This window comes from Sylvia atricapilla, chromosome 3 (genome assembly GCF_009819655.1).
Source record: "Sylvia atricapilla isolate bSylAtr1 chromosome 3, bSylAtr1.pri, whole genome shotgun sequence".
NCBI classification, from domain to species: domain Eukaryota; kingdom Metazoa; phylum Chordata; class Aves; order Passeriformes; family Sylviidae; genus Sylvia; species Sylvia atricapilla.
In genome coordinates, this window is record NC_089142.1 from 102675776 (window position 1) to 102703074 (window position 27299).

Here is a 27299-nt window from a genome sequence, read left to right on the forward strand (position 1 = left end):
GAAGCTTTGATGTCACCAAGCCAGATCAGTGGGACAGCGAGGGAGGCTTATCACCCAGTGGCTGAGCAGACTCTTAGAGTCCTAGAAACTTCCAAGCCCTAGAAACTTAGGTTTTAGAGTATAGTAGTGCATATGAGTCAAGATGGAAGATTTGGGTGTTGCCTAACCCAGAAGAAAAGCCAAAACTGTCACAGCAGACCTCCAGGCCCTCAGCACCAGCATTCCAAGGTTCACCACTACGCTCCTGGCTGCAGGAAACCTGCTTGATCACGGCTGCAAACCTTGGGAGGTGGATGGTACTGCACGACTGTCCCCTCCTGGGATTGCTGGTGGGCACACAGATGTCCAGTCACGGCCACTGGGTCTGAACCAGGTCCTGGATGCAGTCCTGGGGAGGAAGGGGAAGGCTCTCACCCCGCTGCAGGCGTATTGAGCCGTTTTTCTCTCCCTTGTCCCCAGCACTTGGCTTCCAGCCCCGAAAGGAAGAGCACCGTGCCAAGAATTTCCACGGCTGTGTCCAACAGAGCAAGCTGACACCTGATTTGCCGTTAATTATAGCGGTGGGAACAGGGCCAGGGGCAAATGTGAAGGGGTGACAAGCGGGTGGCGATAAGGACACGACTCATCTGTCGTTTGTCGGGAGGGCTTGTCGGGAGGGTTTTGTTTTCTGTGAAAAACCAGCAGAAAGATTTGCAGCATGCAGAGAGGCAGCTGGCAGGACAGGAGCTATAGGAACCCTGCCTTGCCCTCGGGCTGCTTTCCCCCCAGCACTTCCAGGCCAGAGAGGGCTGCGTTGTTAGTTCCCAACGCCCCCATCCCAGCCCTATGGTGGGAGTTTTTTGGTTTGCGTGCCACCAGGCGCCAGCCACCACAAAATTCCTGCAAGAAGGGAGGTTAAAAATAGACCCTGAATTCTTACAGACCTTTTGCCCAGCCCGTGTGGGGGTGAAATAATCCCCATTCACTTGTGAGGCCTGAGCAGCTCCAGCATCACCAAACCCCACCAAACCTGCCCTTGCAGCCTCTGTTCTGTTCCTCTTTGGATAAGTTACTGCTCAAGAATGCTGCTGCTCCAACAGGGAGCACCCAAAACCTGTACATGGTCCCTGCTGATGTTGGTAACAGGAGGTTTTTAGGTGCAACCAGGCTTATTTCTGATTCAGTGGCTTTTCAGCTGTTGTCCCAAAGGTGTGCAGTGTGTCCTTGCTTTAAACAAGGAAAAGAGATAGAGGGAAAGGCATAGAATTAAAAATATTCTCTTGTTTTAATTTAATATTTTTCGTTCCAGCATTGAACCAGGTGGAGTTGAACATCAGCTGTGTGAGCACAGCATGGGCAGGGAGAACCCTGTTTCTTAAACTAAACTAGACTAAAATGAAACGAAATGTGGACTTTTACACCTTTTTAAACACTTGGGAAGGATTTCAGAAGGCAGCAGTCACAGGTTTCTGCACCCCGTGTTGAAGCCCTGGGATATCACTGTCCGGTGGCACAGTGATATTTTTTAATGATGCACTTTGAAACCTTTGGTCTGATCGGTGCTATTAAACTCGCTCCCCGGCTGATGCCCGAGCACGGATTGCTTGAACCCAACCCTCAGGGACAGCTGGAAGGGGAAGAAGAGGGAGTGGGAACGATGGTGCTGGCTGATGAGCCTCCGTTTGTTTGGGAAATACTGCAAATGGGTGTGTTGGTCGGGAAACAGAGCTCCGGAGCAACCGGGAATGTGTCAGGAGGCTGCCGCACTCACCGGGCAAACAGGAGCTGGCAGAGCTCAGGTGCAGCCCGTGTGCCCCACCCAGACGGGGCCTTTTACTGCTGCCAGTCACCTACTGTCCTCTTGGACCAAAATTCAGATTTAAAAGAGAAAAAAACAAAAAGAAAAATCACAATAGATAGCTATATATATTAGACAGGTTTTGTAGATGGTGTAAATGCATCTGTCCGTGATATAAATGCATATAGATTAAATATACAAAAATACTTGAGTAATAAATGTTTATAATAATATAATAGCAAATATAAATTATATTTATAATATACAACTATAACAAATATTTATTTTTTATACACACACACACATCCTTGGGGATCCGTTGTGTGTATCATCTACTCTGCTGGATGCACCCAGAATTACATGTATATAATATAAACTCCTGCATTTATACTGTAGATAAAGTTGTAAATATATATTAATTTAATACAGAAAAATATATCTTATGTGTATAATACACATAAGATATATGTGTGTATATATATATGTATATACAATTATATATATGTATCTACATATATATATGGATATAAAATTATATGTATGTATCTCTTATGTGTATAATATACATAAGATATGGAAATCATATATTACTACATGTATGCATATCATTACACATACATTTATTACATATATACATGTTACAATATTATATATTATGTATCTGTATTATGTATTGATATAATTGTATGTATATATAATTATATAAATGTATATACAATCGTATACATACAATTGTATGTATATTATACATACACCTCTATTTATAGTATATATTACTATAAAATATATATAATTAACAAAGAAATGGCCATAAAGCAGCTGTGTTGCCATTTATATTATTTGGACAACAACAACAAAGATTTTTCTATCCTTCTGTAGCCAGTAAATTAAAATGCTCACACCTTGCCTTTCCAGCTGCCTCCCAGCCATATTTCCTTGGCATTTGCACTGTCTTTTCCCCATAAACACAGAGACTTCCATCATCTGCTGACCCTTCTTAGCTCCAACAAGTCAGTTCATTGGCAATAAATGGAGTGGCTGAAAAACAGAGGAGAGAGGGAAAATAAACATCCTCAGTGGGAAACTTCATAAGGAGAGCAAAGGAATAAATAAATGAGTGAAATGCAAGGGTGATGCTGGGTCTTCAGAAGGGCTCTTCCACCTCCCCTTGTACAAGCCGGGAATGAGCCCACTCACAAGACAACTCTCCTAGCCAAAAATTGAGCCAAAACTGGGATGGGGAGAATGGTTGGAGTAAGAGGGGGACAGTACCAGTACTTTTGGCAGCATCTTTCATTGGTGTAAACTTCTCAGTTGATGAAACCAAAGGAAATCACCACTACTGCATTTATTTACTTTATTTATGAGGCAGTTTATTTCTGAGGCATAAACCCAGGCAAAACCTCTGTCCTGCTGTTCCTTTGTGACACAGCCCCAGGCTCCTGGAAGATGCTGAGCCCCCTGGCTGAGATGGAGACATCAGGCACTGGGGGAGCAAAAACTTCTTTTCATCTGGGGCATTTAGATCTCTTTTTGGTCTTCCTGTGTCTCCTTAACCCCAAGTGTTGGTGCAGGAGGATGGGCTGCATGAGCAGCTTTGCCTGCATACTGCCAGATAAACCTCCCCCTGAGTTTAATCCAGCTCAAGAGCTTTACCAAACTTTGCTGGTTTGGGATGGATTGGTTCTGTAACACCACCAGTGCTCAGTGCTGACTGCTCCCCTCCTTCCATAAAATGCACTGAAGGAGGGAGTGTTTTCCTCTGGTTTCACCACAGTGAGACAGGTTACTGGAATTAGTTTTATTGCTGGCAGATAAAAAGTTATCTCTGCTTATTACCCTCTAAGTCATGCCTGTAATTATCCTTTAAAAGGACAGCTGTATGAAAGTTGCCCCTGTCCTATCCAGAGATTACCCAGGTTGTGTTTGGCTTGCAGGTGTTGGATGTGGGATCACAGCAGAGCTGTAGAAAAGACAGCAACAGGTTTAAATCAAAGCATTTTAATTAAGAGTGGAAGGACAGGAGTGGGGCTGATCTTGCATTTAACAGTCTTGCACAACAGCAAGCTCTCATCAATGTCTAGAGAACCGGATGAGGATTTTGCTGAAGTTCTGGAGCGAAACCAGGACTTTTTTTTTCCTGGTGCATCCAGGGCATAAAGAGGAGCATCTTCCCTGATGTCAAGAAGGCAGCATGCAGTGAGCCTTGTACTGTCAGGGGGTTCGAAATGAAAAGGGATGCTCCCAGGTCCAGTGAGCTGGGATGTAAAATTCACAGGGTCTTTGCATTTTTGGTTTTCTTAAAAGCCAAGGAACAGGCAAAGGCAGAGGTGAGCCATCCTACCCCGAAATGGACTGGCTCATCCTGGTTTATCCCAGAGAACTTACAGGGAGCTTCAGCCAGGAGGGAGGACGACCACCCTGCCCATCCCAGGCAAGGCTGAAGCTGGAATTTAGCAGCATCCACCTCCTGAAACTGGAATTTAGCAACACCCTGCCCATTCCCAGTATACCTCTCCTCATGGTAACAGGGCACTGGGCTGGTCTGCAGTGTGACTCTGTGTGGATGTAAGGCTTCAGCGATGTATTACATATAATTTTATATACAAGTGTATATTGCAAGGCCATACAGAGCTGATTTAAAGAAAAAAAAGAGAAAGTGAGAACCAGGGTGATGGTTTACCTGCAGGGTGCTGGGGGGTATTTATGGCAGGCAGGGTCATGGGGGTTTCTACCATAACCACAGTGCACAGGGAAGCCCAAGCACCGCTGGGAAGCGTCTGCAGGCAAAAATAGGGAAAATATTGGACAAAGAGGGAAACCACAGCCTAGCTCAGGAGCAACTCCTGGCCTCTGGCACCTGTGTGCTGCCCAGCACAGAATGTGGGCATGAACCCGGTATGGAAAGCCACGGGTGGAGGTGCTTTAACTCACGGTGCACTCCATGAATCAGAAATATTTATCAGAACCACAGGATCAATCAGGTTGGGCAAGATCTCTGAGCTCACCGAGTCCAACCTGTGACAGGACACCAGGGTGTCAGTCAGACCGCGGTGCTGAACGCCACATGCAGCCTTTCCTTAAACACCTCCAAGGACGGTGACGCCACCAGCTCCCTGGGCAGCCCATTCCAATGTTTAATCACCTTTTCCGTGAAAAAAAATCCTTCTTACTGTCCAACCTAAACCTCCTCCGGCGCAGCTCGAGGCTGTGTCCTCTCATCCTGGCCGCTGGCAGAAGAGGCCGAGTCCCCCCCGGCTACAGCCTCCTGCCACGGAGCTGTGAGGGGAGCACGTCCCCGCCGAGCCCCGCTGCCAGCGGGAGCGGCCGCGGCTCACCGGACCCACACCGAGGGCGCCCCGCTCGGGGCTGAGGGGGCTGAGGGAAGGGGGGGGGCGGCTCCGGGGCCCCGCCCACTTCCGGCGGCGCTCGCGCGAGGGGCCCGCCGGGATGGGCGCGGGCCCCGCCCCCGCCGCGGGGGGGGGAAGGGGGGTGGGCGGGGGCGCGCGCGGCACGCGGGTCCCCGCCCCCCGCCCGCGGTGCCGCAGGACGAGGTGGGTTCGGCGCGGCCGCCGCCGGCACCGCCCGGCCCGGGCTGAGCCGGGGGGGACCCCGCGGTGCCGCCCGGCCCGGGGCCGCGCTGGGGCGGGGCGGGGGCCGCCCCTCGGCCCGGCGGAGCGCGGGGCGGCCGCCGGCGGCCCGGCCCGGCCTGTCCCGTCCCATCGCGTCCCGGAGCGGGGAGGAGCCGCGCCCGGGAGCTCCCCGGAGAGGCGGGCGGCCCGGCCCGGCGGGGAGGGGAGGGGAGGGTCGGGGGGTGGTGAAACCCGGGGCGCGGCGGGTCCGCCTCTTCCATTGATGAAATTTAAATTGCTCGGGGTTCGCCGCCCGCCCGCCGGCCCGGGAGGGACTGCTCGGCGGAGGGGCAGCGCGGCGGGCGGGCGGGAGCTCCCAGCGAGGCCGGGGTCGCCGCCTCTCCCGCCGCAGCCTCCTCAGGGGCGTCAGCCTCTCTCCGGCCCTCCGCCGCCCGCCGCGGGGCGGAACCCCCCGAGCGAGGCACTCCGCGTTTACCCAAGTGTTTGTTTATTTATTAAAGCGCGAAAATGTCGGCTCTCCTGAAAGGTAAGCTGACGCGCTCTGTTTTTCTCCGCTCCTCCGGCCGTGCCTGCGCGGGGCTGCGCTGTGTTGTGGGTCCGCGCTCCCGGGGGCTGCGCTGTGCCCGGGCTGCCCCGGAGCCCTGGCCGGGATCCGCTGGCGGGGCGGCCGGGCCCGGCCCGGCTCGGCTCGGTTCGGTTCGGCTCTGTGGGCGCACGGCGGGGCTGTGCCCGGGGCTGTGCGCGGCCAGGGGCTGGGGGATCCTGCGGGACCTCGCCGGCACGAATCTCCCCTCTCCGCTAACCTAAAGTTGCGGGAGGATGGATGCCGAGCTTCAACGTCTTCGCTTTTTAAATATTTTTTCTTTCTTTTCCTTTTTTTTTAAAAATTATTTTTCCCCCCTTTGACGCTTGAGTGTGTTTTGGCATTTTTCGATCCCGGTAGGCTCCGGCACTCTCCTTTACTCCTCTCCGCATGTGTGAGCGTTTCTGTGTACGTGGTCTGAGTTTCGGATTCCCCGTGGAAACAGAGAACCAGCCCACAAGAGGTCATTTCGGCAAGAAAAATTACTTTGCTGCATTGCCGTTGCAGTTTTCTTTCCCTGTTTTCCTGTATTCCTCGTGGTGCGGGTGTGATTTTTTTTTTTTTTTTTTTTGGTAACGAAATACGTGCCTATAGGGTTCCTTAATATAAATCCACGTGGGCCTAGCAACAAATGTAATGCTGCCTGCAGAAGGAACACGAGCAGGTCGTTTGCTATGCAAACTTGGGTGTTGCAGGCACCCGAGGGCCTTGGCAGGCTCTGGGAAATCACTGTCCCTCACACAGGGGATGTCCAGGGCTGGCTGTGTGAAGGCATCACCTGGCTGCAATGTCCTGTGACACCTGGGCAAGAAAGCATGCAGTTGGGAGGAGGAAAGTGTTTCCAGCACTGTTGCTCAACCGACCGCCCTGAAAAGTTATCAAGATTAGCCCTTGTGAAGTTGGTTAGGAAAATATGTCGCTAATTGTTCTTTTCAAATGGAATTGGCTTTATCTGAGACCACTGCTGAAGGTAGCCATCTTGCAGAGAAGTGCTGTTATTTCTGAAACGGAAAGCTGTAGAAACCTGGGTAAAGATCGTAATTGGTTTGTAAAATATTACCAGAGATTTGAAAATCCTGAAAGCCTTAAAAAAAAAAACCCAACCAAAAACCATCCGCTGTTTAGATACTCTTTTGGCAGGCCGATGGTACTAAAACATATTGTCATGTCAAGTTGTATTTTTAGCATAGGGATCAGCTGCTAAAGTGGGAAATTCAGCTGTGTCTGACTGGAACACCTAAACTCTTGATGTGTGCAGCTGGCAAGAACAGCTTCCTAGGTTGCAAATTTCTGAGTTAGCTCAGGCTGATGTGCTCATCTGTCAAGAAGAGTCAGAGCATAAAGGCTTCACTTCACGTATGCTTCAGTCCAGCATGTGCTGGCAAATTTTGCCTCTAGTAGTAAGGAAATGTTTGTAGAGGCTGAGTGGGTATGTTCAGTTCTGAAATTCGAAGTAGTGTTTGTTAGCATTGCACGTTATAGTGTGGGTATTTAAAGAGACTTTTATCCCTGCCAGAGATAAAAATTGCCTTGAACTTTAAGCGGAATTGTTGGAAGTTAAGGCATTCACTCTACCCTGAGCGCAGAGTTCAAGGATAGAGCATTTAAAGTTTAGCTGAGTGTTGTAACTTACTGGCCACCCTTCTTGGTTTTTATGTGCTAGTCTGGCTCCAGGGAGACCTAAACAATTTTCTGCTGTAGGTCTCTGTGTATGCTTACTTGGATTGCAAAAGTAATCACAATTCATAACCCTCAGCCCAAGAGATTCTCTGCTTTTTCAAGAGAAAAGTTCTTGTCTGACTTGTCCCACAACTCCCTCCTGTGCTGCCTCCTTGAACACATAGTACCAAGGCAGTGAAGCTCTCTTCTGAGCAAATTAATGAGTGAAATTAATCAATATTAACATTTTCTCTGCCTTCAGTGTAGATTAAGAGGAAGGACAGCAGAGAGGAAATATGTGCAAGCCCCTGGGTAAGAGGTGACCACTGTTGTGTGTTTTATGCAGTTTTCCTGAGGAGATCTGCCCCATAATATTGTTTCTGGTAGTGTACAAAGTCCTCCTTTCTATTTGCTCGCCCTGATATACCACGATTTGTTTTTTTTTCATACGTCACTTATAAAATTAGGCGTCATAAACCTGCCAGTACTCTTCTGTGTGCTGTAGCTCGTGCTGTGAGGGCAGGGGCCAGGTTAGCAGGCAGAGCAGAGCACAAAAGCCTGCTAGAAATAACAGTGGGTGGGGGCAGGAGGGGTTGGAGTGAAATTCTCCATGCATCAAACACCACCGTGAACTTGACTGAAGTGCCATCCTGTCTCTGCTGCTTGGAGGAGTGCTGCCTACCAAAAGGCGTCCAAGTCCGATATCCTGCATGGTCATTTTTGCAAAGCCCAGTGTTCTCCCAAGTCCCAGCTATTTAGTCATGCTCTTCTGGTCTGTGCTCATTTCCTGTGTGGGCAGGTCCCCCAAGAGTCTTCCTCTACCTTATCCCACCCTTTTCTTACCTCCTGATGAGTGTTCAGGAACACTGGTTTCATAAAAGTGGGCTTAGGCTGAAATATGAGGCATTGGTTGCGAAATAGTTTGGAAAAGGCGTTTCTTTTTAAACGTAATTTGGGATTTTATGGTCATGTGTATCCTTGGAAATCTCTTCCCACGATTAGCCAGCAACCCCAGCCTCCCATCTGATTTTTCAAGGCACGATAACTACTTTTCATGATGGCCTTAGGAAATTTTGGTTGCCTGCAGGAAAGAACTGCTTTCAGATATGCAGTTGCCCTGGCCTTTTAACTTCCTTGTTGCTGCTGAGTAAAAAGGGAAATCAATCTTCACCCAGGCTGTTAAATTCAGCTGTAGTTTGTGTTAAAGGACTGCAGTTGTCTTTCTGCCAGCCATAGGCTGAGATATGTGAATACCAGCTCCTTCCCAAAAATTCTGTGGGGCTGCAGGAACAACTAGAGCCAAGTTCACTCATCTCGTGCACCAGTACTGCTTTGAGGAGCCTTTAGAGAGTGCAGCCCAAGTCCTGATGGTCATTTCCAAGATAAATTCTCAAAGCCTCTCTGAGTGGCGTGTGAAGAGCAGAAGAGCTGTGGCTTGCTGTTCCTCTCCGCTCTTAGTTACAGTATTCACATTCTTACCTCTGCAGAATAGATACTGTTTTTGCACCAGGCAAGCACGTGTTTTTATGGACTCCAGCCATATCCTTCCTCTTGCCTTCCCTACAATAATAATATTAATAATAATAATTGGACTAACAGCAGTAGCAGTGCTCTGCCCGAGCCACCGTGTCCTGACACATTGGGTCTTGATGGGGCCGTGGGGTGGCAGTAATTAATAAATGTTAAATGGAAAGCCTAAATACCCTCCCGTGCTGATGGTTCAGTAAGAGCTGTCCCAACCAGCTGCTGCTCTGCTTGCCTGATGCCTGGCGTTGGGAAAAGCAACAGGTCTGCTTTGCTTTCCTGCCAGGATGTTGGCGAGCAAACGCGTTCAGTCGTTCAGTTTGTGAAGAACTTGGAATATTACAGAAAAAAGCAAAAGACCTCCTAAATTAGGACATTGCCATATATTTACTGTTATGATGCCACTTTATCTTGATTTGTTTGTGATGTTGCTTAGCCTCTAAGTGCTGGTTTTTGTTTTTTTTTTTTTTTTTTTTTTTTTTTTTTCTGGTAGAGACACAACTCTTTTGGCTTATATGAGCAGAACAAACTTTTCCTACTTACATTCCCACTCCCTCAGCCCCAGTGTGTTCCACACACGACCGAAGGTCTCTGCTGAGACTTGGGATTTGCTGAGTTCCTTAGGAGATGTGTTGCCTCACACTGGGAGGTTCAGATGTTTTACAGGCCTGCCAGCGGTGAGAAATGGCCACTGTTGTTGCTGTAGCAGGAGTATTATTTTAACAGGGTGTATTATAACATGTTGCAGGATTAGAAACATAAGAAAGCGTCTCCTGGCAGTTGTTTTGGTGTGCATCACCCCAAAGGGCAGGAATGGAGGGAGTACTAGGAGCAGTTTAGTACTAAGCATGGAGCTGGTACAGACCTCCTTGTTTTTCTGTAGGAAAAAGTGCTTCCTGGTGGAGAGCTGTCTGTGTTTTTACACATTTGACCCGGAAAGATAACGCCTGACAGGCTTTCAGCTCTTACCTGCTTTCACTACTAAATGAAGCATTTGATTAGAAAAAAAGGGGACCTATTGTTCAGTGTACTGTTCATCTTGAGCTGGTGTTTTCCCGTGTTGCACCACACATATACTATGTGCATTGCAGCACTTGTCTGTCTTTTTTTTTTTTCTCTCTCCCTCCCCTACCTGCAAAACAGTGCAGTCAGGAAAATGGCTTCTGTGGGCTTCAAAGCAAGGATTAGATACTGTCACTGAGGCTGAGGCTGTGGAATACTTTGCTTAGAAAAAGAAAATAAAATCAAAATTGCATTAAAAATGAACCGTCTCTGGCTTTTCTTAGACATTCTCAGTAGAAGAGCCTTTTAATGCCTGTTCTCAATAAGTAGACTTTAAATGCAGGTTCCTCTTGTAACAATGTTTTCTGTCAGCGTGGCTCTGTTCACTTGTAAAGTTCCCTCCTGTCCCTTTTTTTTTTTTTTTTTGCACTAGTATTCAGGGTTTCTAAAATCCAGCTATATTTGGCAATACATCACTCTCTGTGTTACAGGGAAGTAATCACTCAAGGGATTTGGCAGAAATTAAATTAACTGAGGTCTTTAGAGAACATACTCAGAATGTCTTTTGAGAATACACTCACTTCCAACGCTTTCTGTTGGAAAATAAAGTCGTGTTCTCTCCCAGTTCTTTCTGCAGGGTGGACTCTATAGAATATTTGTGTGTGTTTACTCTTTTTCACGTTTGTGGAGTTTATCACTTTCAAAAACAAAACAAATGCTGAAGTGATAGACAGCCCAATTTTCTAGGTTGCTTAGTAACTGAAGTGCATGCTGTAGTGTGAAAATACTCATGACAAAGTAAGGGAATGTTTACAGGAACAAAGAGAAGATCCTGTGAAAGTGCACTGTATAAATAATTAAAGCCTGTGGTTTTATTTGCTTGTGGAACAGAGGGATACCTTCAGTCACAATGTTCTACATAACTTTTCACCAAGAAAACTCTTCTTTTTCACACTTCAGCTTGCTGAAGTGTGTTGATGCACTAGTAGCAAAAAAGTGCAGTGCTGCAGATTTTTGGATGCTTCTTGAGATGGACCACTGGTCCTTTGGGATGGTTTTGAAGGAAGGGTCGTTATTCTTTGGGCCCAGTTTAAGATCTGTCCCCCAAGTAACCAGGAACAAAAACTTCAGATTCCTGGAATGCTAGCACAGTGATAAAACAAGACTGGATTTTATGAGTTTATCGATCTTTTACGAGAAAATTGAAGGCTATTTGTAGTCTAAATAAGCTCTTTTTAGAATTTTTTTTAATAATTCTCTTTTGTTTTTATTGAAGATTTCAGCAAAGCAATGTCTCAAGCTGGCTCCTCACAGTTTCAGGAAGTCATTCGGCAGGAGCTGGAGTATTCCATGAAAGTAGAACTCGACAAGATCCTTGCGACCGCACACTCAAATGAGATAGAGGTAAGGAGCACGGGGTGGGTGCTGCTCAGGCCATGAGAAATGGGCTGCAGGGCACTGAGGCAAACCTCAGAAAGGAGAGGAATCACAGATTTCCATATTTTTAGGATGTGCTCTGCTGCTGTGGGGAAGAGTAGCCAGGATACAATGTCAGGAGGAGACTTTCAGTTCCCTCTAGACCGGGTGTCAGAGGTATTAAGTGTTTAATCATCTTTAGTTATTAAAGGTTCTGTGTAATCTTCAGTGGATTACAGAAAGGGAGGGTAAAGGTGTTATCTTAAATGTTGGGCCAAATTGTAGTGGTTGTGATTTTGACAACAGTCTTGTCGTGTAGGTATCCAAGTAGGTTTTGTAGTCTGAGTGAAAATGAGCTTTTGCTAACTTCTGGAATTCTACCTAAAGTTTAGCATGTCTGCTTCAGTGCTGATGAAATTACTCTCGTGGATAGAGTGTACATCAATTTGTAGAAATGCTTCTGTGATTGAGTAGGTGTGCATTGAATAGCAGCATTAACTAATGCATTTCTTCTTTGTAGCACACTAAAAAGGACCTGGAAGGATTTAAGAAGCTATTTCATAGATTCCTACAAGAAAAGGGACCATCTGTGGACTGGGGGAAGATTCAGAGACCTCCAGAAGATTCTGTAAGTTGTGATTAAGTGACAGCTTGTAAGGAAAACAAAACTGGTAATTGCTACTTAAGGCAAATGATGTATTCACCCATGGAATGGGTCTCTGCCATGGTTCCATAAAACCATGTAGGACAACACTTTGGGTTCTAACTAAGAAATAATTATTTGTTGACATATGCTGTATGTCTTCCTGAACATCAGGTTCTGCTTAGCATATGTGTCAAGTTCTTTGGTATTATTTTGTTAGCTGCTCTGGGAGCAGGGGAACAAAATGGGACAGATGCCACCTCACCATTTGGTACCTTTTCTAGAGTAAACTTGTGTTAGAGGGGAAGCCCTTGTTGTTCCCATTTCCCTCCTGCCCTTAGAAGAAGGCTCAGATGAGACTGTTTCCAGCAATCCTTTATGTTTAATAATTTGAAAGGGACATATGGCAAGTGGGCTGGGTAATAGAGCTCATTTAGCAACTTCTGTAACCTGCACTGGCTCAGCAGAAGTGGAGGATCTGAAACAAGGAGTTGGCTGTGGGGGCTTTTGGAGCCTGATTTTCCTAATGTTGTCTGTGTTGTTGTAACTTCTAACCTGTAATCTGAGCTGCTGAAAAAGCACTATGTATTTTTTTCAGCACTGTTTAGTACTGAAATAAATACTTCCCATTAAACCTAACCTCATTTTATTGATTCATCAGCGGCCTCGGGCTGTCCTTTGACTCTTGGTGTAACGAATGGTGTAGCTGTGCTACAAATTCTTGCTTTTCCCAGCGTGGTGATCTTGGCATATTGCAGGAGCTCTGTGTGCTCCCAGGCCTGTGGTTTCTCTGAGGCTCTCTGTGTGCCTCAATTGGGGCTCTGTTTCCCATGAAAGGCAGGCTGTCCAGTTACTTCCAGAACAGATGCAGGGCTGCTCTATAAAGCACTGAAGAATGATGCTGTTTTAGAGCAAGTCTAGGGTTTTTCCAAGGTTGAGTGTTTTCTTTTAACTTCAAAAACATGTGATGTCTCTCTTTTCTGTCCTGTAACACTGAATGGAGTGTTGCTTTTGGGGAGAGAAGTCTGCCCTCAATGAAGAGGACAGGGTGGGAAATTGGAGTTCTAGATAAGATGACTTATAAGGAAGGCTGAAGAAAAGGGGATTTCTTTCAGGCTTAGGGGGCTGAGACTCTGGGTCTTTTAAGTATGTAAGAAAGTAGTTAGGACAATCAAAGGAATAAACTGTTCCCTGTGCCAAGATAAGGCCTGGGATTAAATTACAGAAATTTGATGCGAGTGAATGGCTGCTTTGTGGAGAGGAAGAGCTGGTGTCTGTTTTTCAAGTTCTGCACACCTTCAGTAGAAAACCAGACAAGTTCTGTAATGGTCTGAAAGTGCCCAGGTTGGACATCTGGAGCAGATGTTAAACTAGAGGTTGTGGTAAGGCTCTGAAATAGACTGGGGGCATATTTCCAGGCATGGGGTATTCCCAGGCATGGCAAGCTGCTAAAAAAGAACTAAGAGAAAGGTCTAACTAAAGGTCACAGAGGGCTGAGTGGAGAAGGGCAGAATTAGAAAGAGCATCTCTCTTTTTCCTTATGGCCTCTACTGCTCATTCTCAAATGTGTCCCTGTGCTATGTAGCAGCTTTTGATGAGCAGGAAAGGTTAAGAATTGTGCCAAAGCAGGTCTCTTCTGCTCTGATGAGATGCATGCCTGATGGGTAACGAAATTTTGCTTCCTAGCATGAACTCTAAATCAAGTAATCATGTGTGGTAAGTGCCACAGAAAAGAGCTAGGGCAAAATATCTGCAGACAAACTTCCTTCTATGCCTTCTTCACTTCATAGTAAACACCCCTTTCTTTAGGGATACTTGAACTTCCTGGTCTGACAGGAGGTGGGTTTGAGTGCTTGTGAAAACTGAGAGCCAAGTTAAATTTCTTTTTTTTCCTTTTCTCCTTTTTGCTGACCATAAGATTTCTATTTCTCTCCCTTCTGTAACCACTCCCTCCTTCTTAACATGTCAGTCGTGTCAGGGACATACTGTGGAAAATGGAAAGGATTCCTCATTCCAAGGGATCTCCTCCCAGGTTGTTCTTTGCTGAGGAGTATGACTTGTGGATTATTAAATAAAAGTTTATCTCCTAAAGACCAGAATTTCAGAATTACTAGTCTAGCTAGTATGGGTGAGAACAGCTTCTAGAAGGGGTTAAAGAAGGATAACTTTTGAAGGGCTGCAGTACAGAGTTCTTTGGGACAGGTATCCATTTGTGAACACATATTTTTTTAGAGTGCATCTGTTCAGTTCCCACTGAGTTTTCTTTTCCTAGCTATAAAACCTCAGAGCATATTCTCCTCCTGCTCTTGTTAGGAACAGCACAGGGGTTGGTGTATAGAAGAAGTGTTTGCTGGTAATCTTGCAAGTGATTTATAATTGCCTGTAGGGATGACCTTGTTTTATGAGGTGGTGGGATGCTTGGCTGCTTGGAGAATCTCACACTGCAAGGATCATGGCCTAGAAAGCACCAAATTCTCTGCAGTGTGAATTTATTTGCCTGTGATTGTTTTGGAGAGTTGCTTTGCTGCTGGGAATTCTGGCAAATACAATCTTCAGCTGATCCATAGTAAAGCAAAAAGCATATGTTGAGTTATCTGTGTGCCTCTGTGGGTATAAACACACAGACATACGTGTGTACCTGTAAACAGAGGCACACAAGAAATCTGCCAAAATGTGGATTTGTTGCTTTTTTATTTATTTAGCAGCTTAAAGAAGTTCATGAATAGTTTATTGGATTTATGGGCTTTGTCTTTTAGGTGGGGAACAGTGTTTCAGGCTTTTGCCCAGTGCCAAGGGACAGTGTTGTGCAGAAGCAGAATTTCTGATTAAACTTCTGTAGGTCATGCAGTGTGTTATCTGTTGTATTTTTCTCTAAGTGTAGCTTCTGTTTCTTCCTGAAGACAAGTAAAGGCTCCTGTCAATAAATTGAAACAGAAATTATTGTTTTGTGGTATTCCTGGTTTTCTCTGCAATGGGAGATTTCAGCCCTGACCTCCACGTTTTCAGTGTAACAACTTATACTGCTGACAGTAAGAGAAGATTGAACCCATTTCACACTATATTGGTAAACCTCTGACTTGTTTTTTCCTTCCAGATGCTTTGCTTTCCTATGTCCCAAGGCTTACAGTGATAGCTCCATAGTTAGGACCCATTACTGTTACAGTCTCCAGAGAAGAAAGTACACTGAGAGTGCCAGTTAACAGGGAGAGGAGGTAAAGAATGTGGACATGGCAAGTGTAACTTAATCCCCTCCATGTAGATTACAGCAATCTGTTTGTTTGAATTGGAAGCAATAGCAAAAGTCCTGCTGGGAGGCCTCTGAGAGAACTGCAGTGATCGAGTTAACCTCAGAACAGCAAGGCAGAACCTCAGCTGGGATGTAAAGAGAGCATCTGAAGCCATGTGAGTGTGAAAGGAGCTTGTCTATTAGAACTTTTGTTGTTTTTTTTTTCTTCCCCGGTGGTTGGAATCTTGTCTGCAGCTCAGGTTGTCACCTCAGTGAGGTGAAGGAAAGGAGGAAAAGAGTGACTGTTATGCCCTGACTCTAAAGCTAAATATCATCTTAATCTTTAGCTTTGGAAACAGGTTTTAAGAGTTCATAGAATTATGGAATGGTTGGGAAGGGACCTTAAAAATAGTCTTGTTCCACCCCTTGCTGTGGGCAGGGAGACCTTCCAGATTGCTCCAAGCCCCATCCAACCAGGCCTTGAACACCTCCAGGGATGGGGCAGCCACAGTTTCTCTGGCTGACCTGTTCCTCTGCTTTACCACCCTCAGAGTAAAGCACATTTTCCTAAGATCTGATATAAATCTCTTCTCTTTGAGTTGGAAATTATCTGTATCAGCCTATCTTATCTGTATCAACCTGTTTAAGAAGTCTCTCCTCACCTGTGAGCCCCCCACAGTAGGTGCTGTAAGGTCTCCCAAAATCGCCTCTTCTCCTGGCTGAGCACCCCCAGCTCTCAGCCTGACCTCACAGCAGGGCTGTTCTCTCTCCAGTCCCCTTTGTGGTGCTGCTCTAACAGCTCCTCACATTTCCTGTGCTGAGGACTCCAGACCTGGGTACAGCACTGCAGCTGGGGTCTCCCCAGGGCTGCTCCCATCCCTCTCTTCATTTGGTGCCATTTCTAGTGCTGTCCCTTGGTGCTGAGTCAACGTTTCCTCCAACTGTGAGTTCGTATTAACTAATAGGGGCGTCCTCCTTTCCGCTCTGCCCACGAAATGAGCCCTGATGCTCATTTTGTTTGTCTGTCTCTGACAAACTCTTGCAAGCCTCCTTGAAGGAGGAGTAGGCTGCTGGAATCTGTTAGTCAAACTCCCAACGTTGCCTCATCCAGGCTGTTCCAAGAAATCACAAAGGAAGCTGCGTGTGTCATCTTAGAGCAGCCCCAGAGCGGGGCTGCCAGACGTGTCTCAAGCGAGTAGCGCTGCAGCCATGATCTGCAAGACGTGTCATCCCTGCCCCTGGTTTTTTCCTGAAGGATTTCCCCACCAGCACTCGCTTGTCAGGCATGCTGTTCCAAACCCTCAGAGCAAGAATGGGTTTTTATTGCTGTGGAGAGCTTCTCCAGTTGTGTACATCGTGTATTTGGTGAGGTAGTTGTGGATATTAGTGCCTGCACGTGGCTGGAAATGTTGGAGTGATAGCTCTGGCATCCAGCAGTCCTGGTGCTGCAATGTGACCTTTTGACATTTGTTATTCTCTGAATTAAAGACCCTTCAGGATCCAGGCCTTTGTTGCCAAGTTGATGTTTCCAATGCTAGTGCCAGAAGAAACTGAAACGTTTAGTGAGGCTGAGTCATAAATTTTGTGTTGTAACTGGTGCAAGTTCCAGTGAAGTTGAGTCCTTCATGGAACTGTTACCTTCTTCAGGACTTTTACTCTGAATGTTCTGCAAAAGCTGGTTTGAGGCATGATAGCAAAAGCATTGAAAGGTAGTTGGCACTTCAGCAAAAGGCAAATGATTTCTCAGGCAGTCTGGCCTTGAACTGAGTGTCAGACTTCCTGATTTTGTGAGTGATGCAAGAACATAGTGAGACTTGAAAGTTGAGATAATTTTTTTGGATGTTCAGACAGTGTCAGAACATCATGGATGTGACTCACATCCCACCCAGCTCAGGATTTTTAATCCATGTACAAGTCTAATGCAGGGTGTTGCTGACCTTGGAGTGGATGGGAAGCAGTAAATCTGAGTGTCGAAATCTGTAGGTCCTGCTGGTAGCAAAATATTCATTGAGCTTCCTGATGTACCTCCAAGACCCTGAACCCAGGATTTATCATCTCATTGTTAATGAGAAAAGCAGTTGTTTTTCAGGGTGTTTCAGCCTGAACAGAATCTCTGTTGTTGACAAAGCAGGTGTCCACTTTTTGTGCACTTCTGTTCCTGAAAAGTTCTTGGCAGTTCAGAAGGAAGCTGCTGCCTGTGTGCTCATGAAATGGCAATGATTGTGGTGCTGCCATGAGACCTCCACGTGGAGTTACCTTGCAATACATCCTCTAGGAGTTACCTTGCAATAAATATGGCCTCTAGGCTTTCCAGACCCCATGAAATCCCAGAATTTCCCTGATGTGAGGGATCTCCCTTGATCTGCTGCCTGTGGTGTCCCGGAATGCTGGGATTGCACAAGCTGCCCTCTCCTACCCCTGCATATCCCAGTGAGAAATATGAGTCTTGTTCCAGGGCACTGTGAATTTCCATTTGAACCCCAGCCCTTGCCCAAAGCAAACACAGCTCTGAAATCTCTCTATGTATGTTTTTGGAAACCAGCTGTGGATCTTATACACCCCTTTATCAGAATTAAAATAATTTTTTTAGCAGCTAGAATCCTACAGCACTGGGACACCAGGGCTTTTCTTCAAAAGAAAATCTCTAGAAGGGCAGGCTAAAGGATAATTGTATTGATTCTGCTCTAACAGTTTTGGCATGATTCTTCTTGTGGCATTGCTATTTCTTTGACTTAGGTGCTTTCAATTAGGGGACAACAGTACCTAATGTAAGGCATTATGAGCCTGATTTTGCTCTCCATCATGAGCCCCAAATGTAGCCCAGACTCTGTTCTTAAACCTGTGGGAAGCAGCTGTCTGAGGTAGAAGACTCCCTGTAGGGTTTATTATGAGCTGGATGAACACATTCTGAGAACAGCAGAATAAGAACGAGGAACTCTCTTCCACTCTGCATCGTGCTGTCGGGAGAAATGGATTGCATCAGAGTAGTGTCTGGAATCAGAATCAGTATAGACTGAGCTAAAGAACCAACATTTTCGCAAGAATGTTGCCTTTGACAACCTCAGTGCAAACAAAAAACAAAAAACCAAAAAAAACAAACAAAAAAAAACCAAACCAACAAACAGAAAAACAACAACAAAGAAAACAACCAAAACCAACCAACAAACCTGAGTTTAAGCTGCTCAGGGAAAGAAAGTTCTATGCCTTGCATGTAGAGCCTTGTCCTTAAATTGTGTGACTAAGAGGAAGAGGGCCCATCCTGTGGGGCAGGGAGTTAGATGGTTCCCAAGGAAACCCCCTCCCCTCTGCAGGGCAGGAACGGGGTTTTGACAAGTGGCATAACTGGCCTGACTTCTTCTCATCTGAATGAAGCTGATGGTGCCTGGTGTCACAAAGTCTATAGAACTTCTTGAGAAAGGAGGTTATTGTAGTGACAAACCAGGTTATTTGTATCATAACAAATCAGTGATTGTTGACTCTTTGCAGATGTTCTTTAGTGTCATAAGGCATGTGAATAAATGTGGCACATTGTAAGTTTTGAAAGTTTTTCGGAGAAAGTGATTTCTTTCCAAATATCTGACTGTTGTTTTTTTTTGTGTTTTTTTTGTGTGTGTGTGTGTGTTTTTGTTCATTTGTTTTCTCAGATCCAGCCCTATGAGAAGATCAAGGCCAGAGGCCTGCCTGACAACATTGCTTCTGTCTTGAACAAGCTGGTGGTGGTGAAGCTCAATGGTGGCCTGGGCACGAGCATGGGCTGCAAAGGCCCCAAGAGCCTCATCGGGGTGAGGAACGAGAACACCTTCCTGGACCTGACAGTGCAGCAGATCGAGGTAATGCCTGAGGAGCTGCTCCTGCAGGGCTTGTCCAGAGGGATTACCTGGAGGCTTGGCAAAAGAAAGAGGACAGGGAGATGATCACGGTGCTGGGGTAAAGCAGAGAACTCCTTTGGGAAGAATTGATGGCGTGGTTGAACTCTGTGCCCGCCACGTGTGTTAGCACAAGTGTCATCCAGCCTGGGCAGGGGGATCCAGGAACACAAGTCTGGCCTGAGGAACTCCTGGCCTTGTTTCTGACTCTTCCAGCTGCAAGTTCATCTCTTCAAAAAAGGGTTTCTTTTAATGTTAGAACAAAGCTTTTCACAGCAGCTCTGAGTTCCTTGAGGTGTTGAAACTCATGCTGGAAGAGATTGCTGCATTTTCCTCTTCATCTGACCCACTGCCCCATAGGATGGCCTCTCTCCCCCTTTAATCAGGCCACAATTTAAGAAGAAAGAAGAGCAAAAGAAAAGGAACAGCTGCTGGTGTTGGGAGAGAACATTTCAGCTTATGTTTTTAATGCTGAATATTCCTCTTAGAGCAGATGATGAAGACTGGTATTAGAGTAGGAGGGGAGCTGTGCCTGCTCCATGGTTTCTGAAGTGCCAGCAGTTTTTGCCTCAGTGTGATGTTGTTTGGAGTGGCTCTCCCATGTGTGTAAGATGGTTCTATGGCAAACTCAAATTTACATCCAAGTGATGCAGCCCTTTCTCCACAGCATCACTGTGGAAGTCTCTGACTCCACCAAAGTGTGATGATCCCAAACGCTCCAGCAGAGGAGGGTACAGAGCTGATACACAAAGCTTAAAACTCACTCAAGGGTCTTTTTCTTTTCCCCCTGCACCTTCTATTTGCAGTAGAACCACTGTGATCTCTAATTTTTTACCTTTGTTGTGCATGTGGAAATGCTCTTATGTGTTTCCTCTCCATGCTATAGATTTCCAAATAATTAACATGGTGGCATTTCATTTATTATGTGCTCTTGATACAACTGTCCATCTCTCAGTCTACCAGGAAAACTTGGAAGTGCCTCCTGTGCAGAGACAGTGTGGAAATGTCACCTTGACAGACTGCAACAATTTGATGGAAAAGATGCCTTGTGTAATCAACAGTAGCTAAAACTTGAAATGATCGTTTTGTGGCATTGTGGTTTCAAATTTTAGGCCTCAATGCAGGTTTAAAAACAAAGATTCACTAATTAAAGATACATTATTAGTGTGGGTCTTACCTTTACAACTAAGAAGGATTTATTTTTCTTTACCTGATTTATTATCCTTTCTGTACAATAAATGCATTTTTTTTCCTCATGCATTCATTATTTCCAGTCTGTTTCACCTAATTTCTTTCTCCCAAAACCTCAGGTGTCAGGAGTTAAAGCTAATAACACATGCTGAATTTACCATTTGTTTTCCATCTCAGCATTTAAACAAATCCTACAACACTGATGTTCCTCTGGTTCTCATGAATTCCTTCAACACGGACGACGACACAAAGAAAATCCTGCAGAAATACAGTCACAGCCGTGTGAAGATCTACACTTTTAATCAAAGCAGGTATCAAAAGACTTCTCCACTTGGGGTAGAAGGGAAAACCAGCTTGTTTCTCCATATTCCAAATGGGGTGGGTTTGAGTTTGAGGTGCTGGGGTAGCAGTGGTGTCTTCTGCACTTCAGTCTCTTTTGGGCCTCGTGGAGGGACTGAAACATCAGGGGGTTGGGCAGAGTCTAGGAATGTGGGTTAAAATTGTGGGGAGAGGGAGGTGTGGGGGCCCCAGTTTCTAAGAACTGCACAAACAGTGCTGTACTGGATACTGGCCATTTGATTCCTGGATTTGCTGTTAGTCTCCTTGGGCTCTGGAGGGAGGCAGACCATGGCTCTCCATGAAGAACAAACTCGAATCCAGGTGGCTGCTGGGGTCAGAGGTGTGTTTGACGTGCTCTGAACCTGCCTGGCAGAGCAAAGGTGGTTTGCAGCATGGCCTGAGAACTGAAATCTTGAAGTAGATAAACTGCATTCTGTAGCTTCTCAGTGACAGCTTGGAATTTGGGTGGGTCAGGATGCTCAGGAAAAGCACACCTCCAGGAGCCCATGGAGCTGCACTTTAACAGCAGTATTTTTATTTTATGCTAGTCTGACACTGGTGAGAATGTAACAAGACCCATATTCCTCACAGGTATCCCAGAATTAACAAGGAAACTCTGCTGCCAATAGCCAAGGATGTCTCTTACTCAGGAGAGAACACGGAGTGCTGGTACCCCCCAGGCCACGGAGACATCTACGCCAGCTTCTACAACTCTGGGCTGCTGGACAACCTCATTGCCGAGGGGAAGGAATATATTTTTGTGTCCAATATAGATAATTTGGGTGCCACTGTGGACCTTTACATTCTTAACCACCTCATGAACCCACCCAATGGAAAACGCTGCGAGTTTGTCATGGAAGTCACGAACAAAACCCGGGCGGACGTGAAGGTAAAGGGAGAAGGGTGAGAGTCTGAGGGTGTTGGTGGCCATCCCCAGCCTCCTCTGAATCCATGGATTCAGGCATACACCCAGTCTCCTCATAGCTATTTTAGGCACCATTTAACACATCAGCTTGGATCTAATTTGAGATGCACAAAATCAGCAAGTTTAAGGAAGTTCTAATTCGTGGAACAGATTTGATCTGTGTTGTGGGCAGCAGCAGACCAGGACAGGCTGGGCTGGCCAGGAAGCTCCAGTGATTTGTGCAGGGTGCAAGTCACAGCCTCTGCACCTTCTCCAAACTGTCACGTCCACAGGGGCAGAAACTTGAAGGTGGAAGCTTGAAAACAGCACTGAGGGCTGGGATGCAGCAGTTTTGTCTCACAGGAAACTGCATTCCCAACCCTGCATTGCACAGCTGCCCATCTGTTCCTGCTGTAACCCCTGGCTTTGTAGAAAGTCCAGGAGTGACATTTCTCAGAGGTTTGTGATGATACAAATACTTGTAGCCTGCAGTAATTTGTCCTGCAGCTGTGCTCTGCCTCTCTTCTTTTGTATGTGAGAATGAGGATTTGGATTTTCTCCATATTCATTAGGGAAGCTCTGACTTAGCCCTATAAAAGCACTGCAGTGCACTGTAAGGATACATAGATTTAATTTAATTGACAAAGTACTGCTGAGGGTGATTTTTGACAACAACAATATTTGCAAAATATTCCCAACAACCTTCACTAAAGGAATTAACTGTCTTGGAGTGCTGAAATATGATTGTTGGATGTACTTTAATGAAATATGATTGTTGGATGTACTTTAAACATGCTCTATAATTAGTAACCTGGTAGCTGGTTACTAAAAACAAGAAATGTGTTTTCTCTGGAGTTCAACTTCAAATGCCAACAGACCAGTGCATCTGCCTGTGTTGAGGGGAGGATTTCTCTGGCTTCTTATGAACAGGATTTAAACCCTCTCACTTGCCCCTTGCAGGGTGGCACACTGACACAGTATGAGAACAAGCTGAGGCTGGTGGAGATAGCTCAGGTCCCTAAAGCACACGTGGATGAATTCAAGTCTGTGTCCAAATTCAAAATATTCAACACCAACAACTTGTGGATTGCCCTGTCTGCAATTAAAAGGCTGCAAGAGAAGAACGCCATTGACATGGAGATCATCGTTAACCCAAAGGTAATCAATCAGCTGGCAAGGGTTTAGAGGACACTGACCCAAAGAGACTTTTAGTTTCTGGGTGGGTAACAGGCACCAAAGCCTCACAGAGCCAAACTGGGGTGAGGGTGGAGCTCTGGCTGATGTCTCCAGTTCTGGGTGCCAGGACCTGCTCCACGTGCTCATCCTGAGCTTTTCTCTTCCAGACTCTGGATGGAGGCTTGAACGTTATCCAGCTGGAGACTGCAGTTGGTGCTGCTATCAAGAGTTTTGAGAACTCTCTGGGGATAAATGTCCCTCGTAGTCGTTTCCTGCCTGTGAAGACCACCTCGGATCTCCTGCTCGTGATGTCCAACCTGTACAGCCTTAACGCCGGCTCTCTGACCATGAGCGAGAAGCGCGAATTCCCCACAGTGCCTCTTGTCAAACTGGGAAGCTCCTTCACAAAGGTAAACAGACACCTGGTGTTCACCTCTCTGTGTTAAAGGTACAGCTCACAGCAGTAACTGAGGGAAAGTGAGGTTTGCTTTATTTACTTCTGCACTTGGGCCTTCCCTTTTTGCTCTTTGTTAAGGCTGTGGGAATGCAGACATTTAGGTTGTGTTTTGGGTGCTCCTGCCGGCCTCAGCTGAGCCATGGCTGTGTGTCCTCCCCAGAGCAGCCCCCCTACTGTTCTCACACTTGTTTCTGACAGAAATCACAAAGTAGCAACTTGTATATTGCTTCAGATGTGGGTTATGGGAAGATTTCTGAAGGGTGTTCAAGAGGCTCCTCCCAGGCTTGTCTTAATCCACAGATGGCTTTAAAACTGTCTCATTATTTCCTCTTTCTAAAAGGTTCAAGATTACCTGCGGAGGTTTGAAAGTATTCCAGATATGCTGGAGCTGGATCATCTCACGGTTTCAGGTGATGTTACATTTGGGAAGAATGTTTCATTAAAGGTGAGTGTTCAGTGGGGAGGCTGCTGCAGTAAACCTGACTGATCTCTGCTCCTTGGCAATTGATTCTGAGGCAGTGCCTGTACACAGAGTCCACAGGAGCACTCCTGGGAATTGGGGAACTGGCCCAAAGATGGCAGTGGCTGTGGCTGGACAGTGACCCTTATGATGGAGTGCAGGATGTTGCTGCCAGAGCTGCTGCTCAGGCTGAGAGGAGGTTTATTTATGAGCCTTGGAAGCACCACAGAGCTCACATCTCTGTCCTTTGGCTCAGTCACACCTCCCTTCCCAGGCTGGCCTTTGCCCACCCCTTTTTGGGCCCTTTTGCATCACTTTGGGGTTCTGGATTTATTAGGAAATGCTGGAGCTGAGCAAGTCAGTTTCTCTCTCCAATTCTTCTTTAGGATCTTGCCAGTCCTGGCAGCACCTGCAGTTCTCTAGGGCAGTTTGGCAGGTGACAGGGGCCATCACCTGGCTCAGCTGTCCCTCTGTCCCCACATTTGCTGTCCAGCTGGAACAGGAGCCCTCCTGGGACACACCTGGGGGTGGGGGTAATCTTTTTCCACTTCAAAGCGAGCAGACATGATGAGCCCTTAGAGGAACCATGTCTTCAACTCTGTAGGCAGATAGGATCTCGTGTGGTAATTACAGAGCTTTCAGTGATGCTTGTTTCAAACCTTTGTTCTGGGAGGAAAAGACCCCCAACTGTGTACAGAGAAAACAATACAACTGAATGCATTCAGGCTCTGGCTGTGGTACTGCTGACTGCTCCTCCAGACATCCTATTCCAACAGGTGCCAGGTTTCTGAACCCCTCTTTTCTTTTCCTGTAACTCCAGGGAACAGTCATCATCATTGCAAACCACGGAGACAGGATTGACATCCCAGCTGGAGCTCTACTAGAGAACAAAATCGTGTCTGGCAACCTGCGGATCCTGGACCACTGAGTCCAGCAGAGGGCACAGGGCTGGGGCTGCCGTGCCAAGCCAGCCCTGTCCTGGAAAGAACCTTTTAAAGCATTAGAAATCTAAGTACACAGAGGGCCTATGCTTTGTCATCTTCACAGTACCCTGCAGTATTAATTTGAAATTAATTTCTCTTGCTTATCTTTAAGCAGCCACATGAGCGCCATGGATGTGCGTAAGTAATGCTTCAGTCCTTCAAGAGATTCTGTAACTCAGTTAATATAACCTTGAAGTGCAATACTGTTTGTCTTGCGGGAAGATGGACAGATCTTCTTTGAGAAGAAGTTCAAGAGGCTCGCCTCGACCATTCAGTAGTTTTGAATTGCTTGTAACTGCAGAAATAAAAGCTGTGAAGCAATACAAGTGGGACAACATGGTTGGCAACTCCTGTGACGTTTTAGGAAGGCACAGTTGAAAACCAAAAGTTTCACTACTGCTAAACAGGCTCTTAAAAACCCTGTATTTCATGTGCTCACAAGCTGTAAGCCCTCTTCAACCCCCCCAAAGTACAAAGTGGGATGGCCTATCCCAGTTGTACGTCGAGGTACTGGGGTAAGGCTGTCAATACCTCCATTTCCGTATCGTGAGAGTGGGAATCATCCGTGTTCCAAACTTGCCCAAAGAATCCAATACTTGAGAAAAATGCCTCAGTAGCCACGTGTGGTGTTTGCTTTTTCACATCCCATTTAAGACTGGATCTCCTGTTAATATCTTAATCTTTGATCTGCCCTCTTTTTTTTTCAATAAATGGATCACGTTGACCACACCTATGTTCATATTGTCACAGCCATATATGTTAATTTATCTTCTCTTGAGTTTCTAAATTTGTACAGGAATCGAAATCCCTGTCCTGATCACTATTGATTTCTTAATGTTTCTCTTGTATTTACATGCAGACAACTTTATTTTATAAGCTTAGTATAACACTGGTATGTATCATTAAAGAAGTTGGTCTTTAAAAACAACTGTGATTTTAGAGCTTTATTTTGACTGACAGTGAATGACAGGTCAGCATGCCTGGCTGAGGGCACCACAGGCGCACACACACTGCAGCAGAGACCATTCCATCAGACATGATCAGCTCAGGGTTAGGCACTCGACCAGGGACAGGTACAGAGGGGTGAGGTGAGAAATGCAGGCACTTGGACTGAGTACTGGCAGCCTCCAGTATTAAAAACTCTGAAATACATCATTTTCAGCTGCACTCTCCTTAATGGTGCAACCTTTTTTATAAGCAGCTTAAAAACTTTCAAGTTTTTCCTGCCCTGTTCTTCGAGTCCCTGTCCCTCCCTGCTGGAAGGGGCCATCCTTAGAGCAGCCTTGTTCCCCCAGGAGCCCCACTGCTACCAGGTCACTCCTCTTTCCCACAGGGAATTGCTTTGAGGGAACTGGCCCTTGCTTAGCAAATCTTCAGATTTTATGTCCTGAGAAATCCCCTGGAACAGGACTGCTCCTAACAAAGCTGAATCCTAGATGTGAGCAATCAAAAGACATTTATTTATATAAAGTTCTGTAAAAAAATAAATTTTAGAACAGCATAGTTTCATAGAGAAAAAACATTTTCTACAGAGTTCCAACTGCCAAGATTTTTATATTGTACCATCATTAAATAAGGTGGGACACCATGTGAATTTCATTGCACTAGAAGAAATGCAAAGCATCTTTTTAATATAAAGATATACAGAGCATTCTAGACAACTACAGCTGTGTTACAGCTATGTGTTCTTTTGGATTTGGTCCAAAGAAACCTGAGTCTGTTTCCAGAGAGAATGAAAAAACATTGCACAGACAGCTGATCACTTGTTTCTTGCTGAAGGACACTGGGAGGATTCTCTCCCTGCAGCTCCCTCTAAGCTCCCCAGACTCTCAATACTGCCCTTTCTGGGCTCCAGGATTCACCTCACTCTTGTCACGCTGCTGAGAAGAAAGTCAGTCTGTTGTCAGAGCCAAGTGACTGCTCCCAATGGATTATCACCTCTTCTGCTCCCAGATTTCAGCCATGTTTAGATCTAAGTTGTTAAGGCCTTTCAGAGCTTGAAGGTTTCCAGTGTAAAAAGCCACATCTGAAGTAACCAGCCTGCAGTGAAACACACAGGATTAGAATGTGACTCCATCACACCCACCTGGAGTGCCTGGACAAGCAGACAGGGTTTGTCCAGGACTTTGGCACACAATTGCTACAATACATGTTCAAATCCTATGCCTGGATTAGGTATTTTAAGTATCAGTTCAAAACTCAATGCTATGGCTGTGGTTTATTTTACAGCAGTGATCATCTATAACAGGATTACTGCTGGCTGTAAAACTAGTTCTAGGGAAGGGAGATCAAACCATGAGTTCAGAAAACTCAGCAGGAATTAGGCATTTAAAACTTCTATTCTCTTGCTGCAATCCCAGGCTTATCTAGACTTAAACCCCCAATTCCATTCCAAATAAGAATATTAATTATTGCAACATTGACTTCTGTATTCTAGATGGTAATGATTTGTGATTCTAAGATTAATGTAAAAAGCACCTGAAGAGCACCACAGCTGTAT

At 45.9% G+C, this 27299-nt stretch overlaps 2 protein-coding genes and 1 long non-coding RNA gene across 5 annotated transcripts in view; 1 reads left to right on the forward strand and 2 right to left on the reverse strand.

The window, feature by feature from the left end:
• Positions 1 to 328: 328 nt before the first annotated feature.
• Positions 329 to 5146, reverse strand: LOC136358501 (uncharacterized). Of its 2 annotated transcripts, XR_010743128.1 has the most exons (3): positions 4923 to 5146; positions 2680 to 2815; positions 329 to 388 (listed from the first exon to the last, which is right to left on the reverse strand). It is a non-coding gene; the product is annotated as an uncharacterized lncRNA (long non-coding RNA). The 2 variants fall into 2 exon arrangements; XR_010743127.1 differs by lacking the exon at positions 329 to 388 and having other exon boundaries at positions 2638 to 2815.
• A 141-nt stretch (positions 5147 to 5287) lies between these two features.
• On the forward strand, positions 5288 to 25727 carry UGP2 (UDP-glucose pyrophosphorylase 2). 2 transcript variants are annotated; one of them, XM_066316459.1, is made up of 10 exons: positions 5288 to 5331; positions 11415 to 11542; positions 12075 to 12182; positions 19068 to 19253; positions 20658 to 20791; positions 21411 to 21708; positions 22684 to 22881; positions 23067 to 23309; positions 23697 to 23801; positions 24637 to 25727. In XM_066316459.1, the coding sequence occupies exons 2-10, from the start codon at positions 11429 to 11431 to the stop codon at positions 24742 to 24744; spliced, it is 1494 nt and encodes a 497-aa protein (XP_066172556.1). In that variant the 5' UTR covers positions 5288 to 5331; positions 11415 to 11428; the 3' UTR covers positions 24745 to 25727. The 2 variants fall into 2 exon arrangements, with proteins under 2 accessions (XP_066172556.1, XP_066172555.1); XM_066316458.1 differs by lacking the exon at positions 5288 to 5331 and adding an exon at positions 5657 to 5896.
• VPS54 (VPS54 subunit of GARP complex) overlaps positions 25726 to 27299 on the reverse strand; it is a 44110-nt gene continuing 42536 nt past the window's right edge. Inside the window, exon 24 of the mRNA XM_066316457.1 lies at positions 25726 to 26839. Coding sequence (XP_066172554.1) covers positions 26734 to 26839 — 106 coding nt within the window. The 3' untranslated portion in view covers positions 25726 to 26733. The remainder of the gene's footprint in view (positions 26840 to 27299) is intronic.

Coding starts and splice junctions, on each gene's coding strand:
- UGP2 (XM_066316458.1), top strand. Junction 11,543..12,074: donor CACACTCAAATGAGATAGAG/GTAAGGAGCACG, acceptor TCTTCTTTGTAG/CACACTAAAAAGGACCTGGA. Junction 20,792..21,410: donor TACACTTTTAATCAAAGCAG/GTATCAAAAGAC, acceptor TATTCCTCACAG/GTATCCCAGAATTAACAAGG.